This window comes from Pan paniscus, chromosome 5, assembly GCF_029289425.2.
Source record: "Pan paniscus chromosome 5, NHGRI_mPanPan1-v2.0_pri, whole genome shotgun sequence".
Taxonomy (NCBI): domain Eukaryota; kingdom Metazoa; phylum Chordata; class Mammalia; order Primates; family Hominidae; genus Pan; species Pan paniscus.
In genome coordinates, this window is record NC_073254.2 from 136,768,787 (window position 1) to 136,781,971 (window position 13,185).

The window sequence follows — 13,185 nt, forward strand, 5'->3', positions numbered from 1 at the left end:
ATAACCCTATAATGGCCTCTACATGTTCAAGTAAAAGGAAGGGTTGTACATCTCTCACTTTAAAAAACTAGAAATGATTAAGCTTAGTGAAAAAAGGCATGTTGAAAACCAAGATAGGTCAAAAGCTTGGCCTCTTGTGCCACGTTGTGAATGCAAAGGAAAAGTTATTGAAGAAAATTAAAAGTACTACTCCAGTGAACACCTAAATAAAGCGAAACAGCCTTATTACTGATATAAAAAACGTTTTAGTGGTCTGGAAAGAAGATCAAACCAGCCACAGCATTCCTTTAAGCCAAAGCCTAATGTGGAGCAAGGCCCTAACTGTCTTCAGTTCTGTGAAGGCTGAGAGAGGTGGGAAAGCAGTAGAAGACAAGTTGGAAGCTAGCAGAGGTTGGTTCAAGAGGCTGAAGGAAAGAAGCTGTCTCCATAACAAAAGTGCAAGGTGAAGCAGCAAGTGCTAATAGAGAAGCTACAGCAAGTCATCTAGGAGATCTATTATAGCTAATTTTGTTGATGAAGTCTATGCTAAAATACAGTTTTTCAATGAAGACAAAATAGCCTCATTTTGGAAGAAAATGCCATCTAGAACTTTCAGAGATAGAGAGAAGTCAATGCCTGGTTTTAAAGCTTCAAAGACAGGCTGACTCTCTTGTTAGGAGCTATTGGCAGCTGATGACTTTAAGTGGAAGCCAATACTCATTAGCATTCTGAAAATCCTAGGGCTCTTAAGAATTATAGTAAATCTACTCTGCCTGTGCCACGAATGGAATAATGAAGCCTGGGTGACAGCATATCTGCTTACATGGCTTTCTGAATACTTTAAGCTCACTGTTGAGACTTACTTCTCAGAAAAAAAAAGATTCCTTTCAAAATATTACTTCTCAGTGACAATGCACCTGGTCACTCAAAAGTTCTTATGGATATTTACAAGGAGATTAATATTTTCATGACTGCTAACACAACATCCATTCTTCAGCCCATGGAAAAAGGTGTCATTTCAACTTTCAAGTCTTGTTATTTAAGAAACACATTTTGTAAGGCTATAGCTACCATAGATAGTGATTCCTCTGATGGATCTGAGCAAAGTAAATTGAAAACCTTCTGGAAAGGAGTCACCATTCTAGATGCCATTAAGAATATTTGTGAATCATAGGAAGAGGTCAATATTAATAGGAGTTTGGACGAAGCTGATTCCAATTCTCATAGATAACTTTGAGGGGTTCAAGCCTTCAGTGGAGGAAGTATGAGGAAGTAACTGCAGATGTGGTGGAAATAGCAATAGAACTGGAATTCATAGTGGAGCCTGAAAACAAAATTGAATTGCTATAATCTCATGATAAAACTTTCACAAGATGAGTTGCTTCTTACAAATAGCAAAGAAAAGTGGTTTCTTGAGATGGAAACTACTGCTGGTGAAGATGTTGTGAACATTGGTGAAATTAGAACAAAGTATTTAGAATATTACATAAACTTAGTTAATAAAGTAGTGGTAGGGTTTGAGAGAACTGACTCCAATTTTGAAAGAAGTTCTACTGTGAGGAAAATGCTGTCAAACAGCATTGCATGCTACATGGAAATCTTTCATGAAAGAAAGAGTCAACTGATATGGCAAACTTCATTGTCATCTTATTTTAAGAAATTGCCACAGCCACCCCAACCTTCAGCAACCACCATCCTGATCTGTCAGCAGCCATCAACATCAAAGCAAGACCTTCCACCAGCAAAAAGATTACAACTCATTGTGTACTATAAACATAACTTTTATATGCATTGGGAAACCAAAAAATTTGCGTGTCTCAGTTTATTATAGTATTCACTTTATTGTGAACTGAACATACAATATCTCTGAGGTATGCCTGTTTTCATTCATTTCAATACCATTAGAATAGATATTAATAAATAAGAATGGTTTCTTTTTTGGCCAGAAAATTACATGGCGTCTTTAAATACTTATATGGATAATTTTGTAAGCTTAAATAAAGTCTCTAAACAATTTATGGGGTTTTGAATCCATTTGGTACAAAATTCAAAACTACTATATCTTCCAATTATTTTGCAAGAATAAAATAGCTGAAGAACATCAGGGAGGGTAAGAAATTACTGGGCATATTTCAACAAAAGCTTTGGCATAGTTGGTGGATAAAATTAAGTATTAGCACCACCATTTAGTAATCACAGCTAAAGAGGTATTTCTTTTACTGGATCTATGTATCAATATGTGTCTTATTTTCAGTTACAATATTATAATGAATATAAAATTGCAAAATTGTAGATAATAATAAAGCATTTCAGTTGTATTGTTACTATATGAAAATATGTTAAATATATAATACGGTATATGTCATACATGTTAATAAAATTTTAGGGAAAATGTTTTTGTGTCATTCACAAAGTACAATTTATTGGATGCATGCAGTGGCTCGTGCCTGTAATCCCAGCACTTTGGGAGGCCAAGGCAGGAGGATCGCTTTGAGTTTAGGAGTTTGAGGCCAGCCTGGGTGGCATGGCAAAAACTCATTTCTACAAAAAATACAAAAAAATTAGCCCGGCATGGTCATTGACACCTGTGGTCCCAGCTACTTAGGAGGCTGAGCCTGCAGAATCCCTTGAGCCTGCAGGGAGCCAAGATCATGCCACTGCACTCCAGCCTGGGTGAGAGTGAGACCCTGTCCTCCTCCACCAAAAAAAAAAGGGGTGGGGTGGGGAGACCAACTGTGTCAAATGCTGATAGGTCAATGAAGATGAGTGTATCATTGGTGACCTTGATAACAGCAGTTTGATGGAGCATTTGAGGCACGAGCCTGATCAAACGGAATGAGACAGGAAATCAGAGACAGTGTATATAGACAGGTCTACTGAAAAGGTTTGCCACAGAGAAATGCAGCTATACCAAAAGAAGTTTTGTTTTTGGTTTTGAAGAGGGACGTAGAAACATTTCTATATTTTGATAAAAAATGATACAGTAGAGAAGAAAAAAAACTAATGACGAGCAAATAAACCTGAGAATTCCTGGAATGAAAACCTTGAAAAGGCAAAATGGAATGGGATCCACGCAATTAATAAGAGCTTCTAGATTGGAGCAAGAATCATTTACAATAGGCAGAAAAGCAAAATATACAGGATTATGTGTCATAAGACTGGAAACTGCTCCTTGGGCTGCTACAATTCTCTCAGTGAGGTGGAAGGAAAGGTCATCAATGGGGAGGACTGTGGAGGTGTAAGGTCTGAAGAGACAGCATGAAATAGTTGGATGGCTAGACTTCTTTTCCTGTGTTTAAGAGGCATGTGCATTTTATTTTCTGCAAATTCTGCCTTTTTGTATCTTTTACCCATTTTTTAAAATAAAAGGTTGTTGCTGTTTTATTTAGTGGAGCTCCTTATAATTTAAGAAAATTAGCTCTTAGTTTGTGATCTATTTTGTATTTTTCCTAGTTTGTCGTTTGTGTTTTTACTTTATTTATGGCACTTTTTACCAAGCAGAATTTTAAATTTTATATGATTAAATTTATCTATCTTTTCTGTTGTATAGCTTCTCAGTTTTGTTCTATATTTAGAAATGTCTACCTAACCACTATAAAGAATACCCTCATATATTCTTTTGGTGATTTTAAGGCTTCACATTTAATGTGAAAATCTTATATCCAACTGCAATTTATTTTATGTAGAAAGTATAGTTGGAATGTCCCAATATCATTTCTTGACTAATTTATCTTTCTCCACTCATATACAGAGTCACTATTTCATATATTAAATCCCTATGTAGTGGGTTATTTATGTGATTTGAATTCAGTTCTATTAAGTTGCCTGTCTATTTGTATGTCAGTACTGCAGTTTTAATTATTGTTGTTGTTTTGTTTTAATATATTTTAGAGCTAGTCTTCCCTTAGAACTATTATTTTTAGTATTTTCTTGTGTATTTTGCTTATTTTTCTATATAAATTTTAGACTTAGTTTGTCTACTTCCAAAACAAATCCTATTGCTATTTTTATTGCAATCATGTCAACTTTATAGATTTAGAGAAGTTCGCTCTCTTCAAAATGTCAAGTCTTCCTATTCCAAATAAAAATTTCTTAGGTTATACCTTCTCTTGTGGCCACTGGTAGTGTTTAAAAGTTGCCTTTATATAGATATTGCATGATTTTTAATTTCATTCTTACTTGCCTTACCTTGTTTGTTGCTATTTTAAGTAGGATCCTCATTTCTAATCTTTCTTTTTTTTTTTATTTTTTTTATTTTTTGAGACAGAGTCTCTGTCGCCCAGGCTGGAGTGCAGTGGCACAATCTCGGATCACTGCAAGCTCCACCTCCTGGGTTCACGCCATTCTCCTGCGTCAGCCTCCCGAGTAGCTGGGACTGCAGGCGCCCGCCACCACGCCTGGCTAATTTTTTTGTATTTTTTTTTTTAGTAGTGACGGAGCTTCACCGTGTTAGCCAGGATGATCTCGATTTCCTGACCTTGTGATCCGCCCGCCTCGGCCTCCCAAAGTGCTGGGATTACAGGTGTGAGCCACCGCGCCCGGCCTGATCTTTATTTTCACTGGGTTTTGAATAAAGAGGAGAGTGAAAATTTTTAAATCTTGTCACTATCTTGCTTAAAACTCTACACTGGATCCCCAATGTATTTTTAAAAACCTGAACTATTTGCAGTGATCCATAGGCCTGACACTATCTGGACTCTCCCTGTCTCATACCATCTTCTCTTTGCTCATTATACTCCATCCACACTAGCTCCTTTTTGTTTCTTAACACACCAGACCCTTTCTCACCTCTAAGCTTTGCACATGCTGTTCTTTCCTTCCCCCGGTCTTCTCATGGCTAGCTTATTCTCATCCTCCTCAGAGAGGACGTCCCTGACCACTCCATCAAAAATGGCCTCTCCTGGGGTGTTACTATTTTATCATCCTGTTCCTTTCCTTCATTGCACTAAGAATTCCTTAGATCTTTTTAGTTTATGTGTTTACTTGATCACTCTCCATTTTCCCTACTACAAAATACCTGTCTTTTAATTCCATGATATTCTAATAACTACATGCAGAGTGCCTGGCATGTCTCAGGTGCTCAAAAGTATTTAGTGTATTAATGATTTAAAATCAGTGTTTGCTATCACACTTTTGGAGAAGAGGAAACAGAGCAACAACTGGTGCTATACATAAAACTCAATTCTCAGTTGCTACTTTTTGTGTCAGATTCACACAGAGAAAATCCCTGGCTATTGATTTATAATAGAATTATATTTGAAATATGGAATTTTAACAGGAAATGAAAAAACCTTTCCTTCAATTCAAATCATATGTATTGAAAATAAAATGATGACATCAGTAGATCTCTAATATGCCAACTTGCTGATAAAATATATATTAAGTTTAATTGGTCTTAATGTCTCATTTGGAAACTTGTGATTATGATTAAAAAACATTAAAGTGCCATTATAAATAAATTATTAGAGGGTGATTCTAAGTAAACAAATTGTCTAATTAATGTTTATCTTTTTGATGTAGATTAGGCAATACACTAATCATCAAAATATTCCTAGAAACTAGAGAATCATCAATTTGGCAGGCAGTCATTTAAAGTTAGGTTAAAAACAAAATATTATCAAAGTTATTTATTTACATGCTTGAGTGTTCAGTCCAGTAAACATTTCAAAATTTCTCATTTGGTGAGAACAATTTCAAAGCATAGATTTTTTCCATGCTAATAGGAATGAAAGGACATTTATATAATATCAGTAGGCTTGTAAGTCCTAATCCCTGTGTGAAGTTAGTGGGCTCAGACACACTTGGGCACCTGAGGAGTAAAGGACAGAATCACAGAATTGGGCAGAATGGTAATTAGCTAAATACGCCCAGAGAGTGAGGATGTATGGAGCCAAGCAAACTATTCTGAATGATATGTATGCACTATTGAAACCCAGTGTTCACAACCAAAAATGTTATAATCCAGCTCTAATGGCTTCAGTTGCGGGTGCCACGATGAGGAGGGGCACTGTTAAAACTGGAGTGTATTGAGAGGACAGCTCAAAGGTAGAAGGAAGTTGTTAGAGTGGTTAAAACTGAAGAAGCAAATACTCATAGGTATGTGTTAGAAATGTCAAAATATTTGTGGGGCTGCTCTTTGTGGTAAAAAGTGACCAGTAGATGGAAGGATTTTGGGAGGCAGAAAACAAAATTAGAGGGTAGTCAGCTCTTAATTTCTCACTAGAGGTATTAAACAGAAACCATACATTGAGAAAGGCAAGGAAAGGGCTGACATAAAGGATCCAGACAAACTAGATTACCTTGGCAATCACTTCCAAGCTTTGCATTTCTAACTAGTTCATATTTCTGTGCAATAGCTAATTGAGTTCCTGATTTAATGAATGATCTAGTCTGGATAACTTTCAACAACAAAGTTCTCCGTCTTCTGCAGATTTTAACCAGGGTGTAAATTGTTTTGTTTATAAGTTAAAACAAGCAGTTGTCCCTCCTGGCCATATAGTGTTAATTTGTTGACTCAAATTTCCATGAACAAATTTATCTCCAGTATTTTATATATATATATACACACACATATATATACACTTATATATATATACATATATATACACTTATATATATATACATATATATACACTTATATATATACATATATACACTTATATATATACTTATATATATACTTACATATGTATATATACATATGTAAATACTTATATATATACTTGTATATATACTTATATATATATACACACACACACATATATATATATATAACTTCAAGTCTCAAAGACAAAATTGTTCTTATATTAAAAAACAGCAGTAATCCTGAATCGAGAACAATGTCCATGACATTTCTTAAAATTCACCCTTTGGGCTGACTAAGGAGGTACTCACCCTTTTGGTGAGATACTCTTAGGGAGGTACTTAAAAAGAGGTACTTACCCTTTTAACTGACTTGCCCTTTTAAGGAGATACTCACCCTTTTGGCTGACACTATCACAGCAAAGCAGGCGATAATTGTGAGTCCAATCATTATGTAACAAGCTTTCACTCGAGCTTTGTTTCTTGCGGTGTCTATCATTTCTGGCCTAAACGAAGATGTGTATTTTGTTAAATATGTAAAAGTAATATGGTTTTCTGACAGGCATGATAGATAATTTGCCATGTAAACATTCCAAAAAATTCCCTGAATGCAAACTGCATTTGGTGACATTTTCATGTGAAAGACTTTGAAATGCTAGCTAGTTATTTTTACCAATTTCAAATTAACAAGTATTTATTCAGATCTTAAATTAATGTTAGCCATTATGAAACCACTGTATAGAATATTAGTTTCTAATTCCTCAAAATATAACTACTAGAGATGCTAACTTGCCTCTCCATTGTTTTTATTCACTAAGTGGGGTAAAGGAAGAGTTAAAGCATATGTATGTCGATGACTTGCAATTATTTAGCCTCTTTGTAAAGTAGGCTTTGTTTTCCATTTGAACAGTTTTTTTTTAAAACTCATTTTTATCATTTCGTTTTTTTCACTCGCCTCCCAATCTCTTGTCCCTTCACATGCTACCCCCAAAAGACACACTATTATCCAGTTTGTGAGAATGTCTGTTAGAAAAATGTTTCCTTCATGGCTTTTGCAATAATTTTTTTTTAAATGTGATCAAAATCACAATAATTTGCCAAGGAAAAAGATAAAAGAGACCTTCATTTTCATGTTATTATTATACTGAAATTTGATATACTTAAATTCTAGATATTCATTCATAGTTTTATGCATGTTGTCCAAGATTTTAATAATACTACTTACAAAGTAGTAATACAAAAGGCATCATGCCTGTGGGACTTTTACGTTGAAATAAACTTTAACAATTTTCAATGATATGAAGTGGCAGATTATAAATATGCATATTTAAAGAATTTCATTCATTATAATATATTCATTGGTATTCTTTCCTCTCTATGTGAAGTTTAAATAGAGTGTAGTTACATTGAAAAAAAAAATCCAGAAAGACAAAGTTGCATTTTCTCTTAAAAACAGAAAACTTTTTAAATTTTCCACTGGTTAAAAGACTACAGAAAACTACTATCTAGCCTATTTTCTTTAGATTTTAGGCAGAGTGATGTAAGTTTTAAGATGTTAGTTGCAAACAGATCCAATTAGTGAGTATGGAGAAATTATTAGATTATATTTGCTGCTAACTTTTGTTCCAGATGGAACCTAGAAGCTCTGATCTTTTTTACCCAGCCATTTGGCTTTAATCTATTATAACAAATTAGTTTAGCACTGAGAAAAACAAGACAAAGTACAGTTATTATTAAACATAATTAGTGTATGATACAAAAATTATAGGTCACTTGTTCATTATATGTCCATTAAAAGGTAAAAGCTGTTTACATTGTAAGTGTGACACTTAGCTTAACAGGAATATCTCTCTTAAATAGTAATGCTTAAAAAATTATAGAAAAATAATAAAATGAAAAATACTCAAATACTTTTATGTTTCCAATGCAAAACTGCAATGCTTTTTATAGGCATCCTGTTCTTAGTGAAATGCTCCTGTTTATAATACATCTTTTGACTATGATCTTGGGGAAATTAAATTATTTCTGTAAAATGAGTCTGTTCACAAATACAGCTATGTTAAATGCAATACTGGGCATAGGTTTTCTTGACAAACAATATGCAATAATGTTGGTTCTTTACACTCTTGATTACTCGGTTAGGCCACTAGAAATAAAAATTCAAACAAATTGAGGGGGGTGGCTTATTAATTTTAATTTTTTTTTTTTTTTTACTTCTTTGGCATTTATAGTATTAAATTTTCAGGCATCAATTAAAATTTGATAACCAGAGCTTATGATGATAAAGACTTTTCTGAGGCTAACTTTTGCTTTCAGCTAAGTCTGTAGTTTGGAGTCTATAGATCTCGAGGAAAAATAATCTTAGAAAGTGCCTCTGTAGTTGAATAAATACTGAAAACGGATTCAAATGCAGTGTTATTTCAAATTCCATGTCCATTTCTCATTTGGTGACTTGCTCCAATAAAAGAACGAAAATGCTTCAGAATTCATTATTGAGTGTACATTTCCTGCCATGTTCTCCCACCCCACCCGCTAGCTATCTGAGATGCTTTGGTAACTGATAAACTGCAATTGTTTATAAACAATAACATGGCAGGCACCATGTGAAAAACAGAAATATAGGCCCAGTTTCCATTATCCATTCTAATAGGCATTCATTACATTGTACAAATATACAGAATATCTAAAATCCTTCTTTCACGTTATGGTTTTAGTCTTTTATTTTTAAAAGATAAACTTAAAAAGTAGTAGATTGATTTTATTTTTAGTTTCTGTCCCTCTCTTTTTTACCCAATCCCTTGTAAAAATGCTGCGAAGGTTTTTGGGCTTGGCAGAAACAGAAACTTTGGAAAGATTTTTTTACAGGTTACATTTACTTATTATTAGCATTTATTTTACAGGTTACATTATCTTAGAGGGGGAGTTATTAGTTTGAGTTTTATCATCTGTCTTGGTGGGTTTAGCATGCTGAAGAGGCCCACAGTGCTGACACTTCCGCGCGTCCCACCCTGAGTAAACCTGGAGCCTAGAGGGCTGCAGAAACACGTCCGCCAGGCGTCTCCTGCCCCAGAAGAGGAGGCCGCATGGATGCGTCTTTTTTCCAGAGACCCCCCCGCCACAGCCGTCCCGCAAGCCAAGATCAGAGAACCCCTTCCTTCGGTGGGGTAGGGGGACGCCCCCGGCCAAAGCCTGGATTGCGGTCTGGCGTCCCGGCAGCCATCCGGATGCTCGCGAGGACCGTGGCCTGTTTGGCACAAGAGCCCCACTGCCTCCCAGTTCGGAGCTTGCTGGGGACCGGCAATCTGGGCGGTGCTGGAAGTGTCCCCTGAACCTCTGTTTTCACCCACCTTCTGCAATCTCCCTGTAAGCTTAATTGACTCTTGACACACCGCACTGGAGGCGGGGTGTGTGTGTGGGTAAACTCCGTGTGTGGTGGGTGATATTGCGAAGTGTTGGCACTGCGGCCGCTTTCGCTCCTAGGTGGCCGCGGTCGGAAGGTGGGTCACCCCGCAGCCTTGCGGCCGGGGACCGACTCTCCTTCGCGCGGCGGTCGCCACACTTACGGGATCCGAGGCGGGATCTCCTCCATCGATTTGAAACGCCCTGTCCACAGCAGGATTTTCTTGTCGAACTGCGAAGGCCTGCGCTGCGTGGGGACTCGGTGAATCTCCCCTGAAGCGAAAGCAACCCAGACGGACGCGGGAACTGACGCACCGGCACAGAGGATCAGCGCGCCCTCAAGCCGACTCCCGGGCCGGCCCCTCGCTGCCCTCCCGCAACCTCCTCCCTCCCAGGACCTCCCCGTCGGAGCCCTGGCTCACCGTGACCTTGGGGCCCAGAATTGCTGGGGGCCCCGCCGCTGGAGTAGCAGGGGAGACCCCGGGGCGGAAGAGCCGGTGTGGGCCGTCGCGTGGCCTCGAGAGGCGCCCCGGGGCCGCAGCGGACTGTTAGCCCGCGGCCAAGGCGCAGTAGGCTCCCGACCGCCCTGAGCATGCTGCTCGCTTGTCCCGCGCCGCACCCGCACCTCCGGACCCAGCCACAGGCGTTGTCCCCGCAGCTCTCCTCGTCCCGCCCCGGCCTGCCGCGCGCTGGAGAGCCTGGGACGTGCAGCTGGAACCCCTGGCGCTCACACATTCAGCTCGCTATCCCCGTCTCCGCCCCCGGCCAGCGACCCGGGATCAGGGCGTCAAGCCCCGAGGGGCTGGTTCCTCAGGAAGCAGCCTGCCTCTGTTTGAAACAGGCTCACCACCGCCTGAGGCAGTGCGTGTAGCTCCTTTTAAATTCTTTGTATTGAGTAGAAATGTATTTCCGCCAGGCTTTTAGCCTTTGATTCCATCGTTTGTTCCCCAGGAGAATAAATCTAAATCCTCTCTTCCAGGAAGAGACAACAATCCTTCAAGTGCAGGAAACTGAAGACATTTCCCAATTAAGTGTTAAGGGCACTCCACTAACTTCTGGATGAGATTTCTTGAAGTTAGCTCCTCACCTCATCGTCTCCCACCCCCATACCTTTTCTCTTTCCTACGGAAAACAATCTCAATTCCTCCAAGTGTCTTTATCTTTTCTTCTTCTTTTCAGAGACAGTCTCTGGCTCTGTCACTCAGGCTAAAGTGCAGTGGCATGCTGATAGCTCATTGTAACGTCGAACTCCTGGACTCAAGTAGTCCTCCCACCTTAGCCTCCAGAGTAGCTAGGGCTTTGGTCGTGCGCCAGCACGCTCCGCTATTTTTTTTTTTTAAGAGATGGGATCTCACTGTGTTGTCCAGACTGGTCTCCAACTCCTGGCCTCAAGCTATCAGCTGGGCTCTGCCTCCCAAAGCACTGGGATTACACGTATGAGCCGCCATGCCAGCTTCCTACCTCTTCATCTCTTAGCCCACAAACTCTCCACACTCCCTTCAAAATGTGCCTTTCTTCTGTCACATTCCACCATCTCCTCTATGCTAAAAGGTAAAAGAATCTACTATTTTCAGGCATTAAATGGTAACAGGGATTCAGATTCAATGATTGCAGAGAAGGGTTGTACAAGCAATTTACTTATCTTGTTCCACAGACAACAGACCTCCTGCCAAGTCAAAGTGCTCATCAGCCCAGCACCAGGCCGAGCTCACCCTCCTCTGCTATTACTGCCTGTGAGTTTCCCTCCTTATCTAGACACTGCTTTGCACTTGTTGGATTTCTAGATATTTTGCTTCCTAACTAGACTGTCAGGCTCTTGAAGGCTATAACTTTTCTGTAACTGCCAGCTCAGTTTTTTTTTCTTTTTACATAACAGTGTTAAACAAAAAAAGAGGGGTTAATAGCTCTGTGAAGACATACATTTAGAGGAGCACTTGCAGAAGGAACATGGGCTTTGCCTTCACACCTAGGTTTAAATCCCGGATTTGTGACTTAAAAGTTGCACAATCATGAGCAGTAAATCATTTAAGTTATAAGTCTTGGTCTCTTTTGTAAAACCAGAATTCCTATCTTTTAGGTTTATTCATGCAATGACTACCAGTAACCAGCTATGTGCCAGCTACCTCTCAGAGCTGGGGATGGAGCAGTGATGACATCAGGTGAAGATGAAGAAAAATAAAACAAGGTGAAAAAGAATAAGCAGGAGTAGAGTGAGAAGATATTTAGAAACCATGGTTAGCAATGTCCTTCTAAATGTGCCTGGTGTGTAATAATACTTCAGAAGACAATGATTTCTTTCCCCGTCACATTCTTTAGTCCCAAAACACAAGGGCATTTTAATTTATGAAATCTCCTGTGGGGAACTAGGAGCTCCCTGACCTTCAGGAGTTGTGATTATATTCCCAAGATATAGCTGAAAAATTGGCACTTAGTAGATATTTAATAAGTATTTGTTAAATAAATAAATAGATGAATACAAGTCTTCGAAAACAGAATAGTCTGCACCTAGGCTAGTTTACGAAAAGACTGAGATGCTTGAGGACACTCTATGTCCTTTTAAACTTCATACTTTCAGTGTCTATCATGTTGCTTACCACATAGCGGTCTCCAAATAAGTGTTTATAAAACTCAACTGAATGAATTCCTGCCTGAGAAAGTATGTTGCCATAGCTAATATTGCTCCAGCATTATGCTACTTGAAGATTCTTGCATTATTTAGATGTGGTTTTTTCTATTAGTATTTTATTTGTCTTCACATCACTGAGAGGGAGTATCCATAGAGCTAGAGAAAGCCATCACTGAGAAACAACCAATCGTTAATAATTCACTAAGAAATATTAAACAAGGGAAATAAGTTTATTTCCCTGGAGGGAATCAAATGTCATACATATACACAGGATTTTCTATTTCGAGCTTCTCCAGTATTGCAGAACTACAGGTCAACAGAATAAGCTCAAGTCATGAGAGAAAGAACAATTTGCTGTTCTCTATCCCTGATGGGATTAAAATATCACTATTTGGCAGTAGTCTACATAAATAAATTACTTACAGCTGCATTAGAGATTTTTTTCAGTTCTATAATTAGAACAAGTCAAAAAAATTTGAATAAACTTTTAATAGAATAATACAGTAATTATATTCCTTTATTTCTTTTTCTAATGAGGACAGCACATTTTTATTTTATTTATTTAATTTTTTGAGACAGAGTTTCCCTCTGTTGCCCAG

The 13,185-nt window shown here is 38.2% G+C and overlaps 1 protein-coding gene across 4 annotated transcripts in view; it reads right to left on the minus strand.

Moving 5' to 3' along the window:
- The window catches only part of FAM162B (family with sequence similarity 162 member B), a 39,269-nt gene extending 28,355 nt beyond the window's left edge, over nucleotides 1-10,914 (minus strand). For 2 of the 4 annotated variants that reach the window (XM_014345480.4, XM_008952915.5), the window contains exons 1-3: nucleotides 10,383-10,830; nucleotides 10,125-10,266; nucleotides 6,959-7,067 (exon numbers count right to left, since the gene is read on the minus strand). In XM_014345480.4, coding sequence (XP_014200966.1) covers nucleotides 6,959-7,067; nucleotides 10,125-10,266; nucleotides 10,383-10,695 — 564 coding nt within the window. In that variant the 5' untranslated portion in view covers nucleotides 10,696-10,830. Of the gene's footprint in view, nucleotides 1-6,958; nucleotides 7,068-10,124; nucleotides 10,267-10,382 lie in introns of all 4 variants that reach the window. The other 2 variants (XM_063604999.1, XM_003827576.6) reach the window with 2 other exon arrangements.
- Between the last annotated feature and the right edge of the window lie 2,271 nt (nucleotides 10,915-13,185).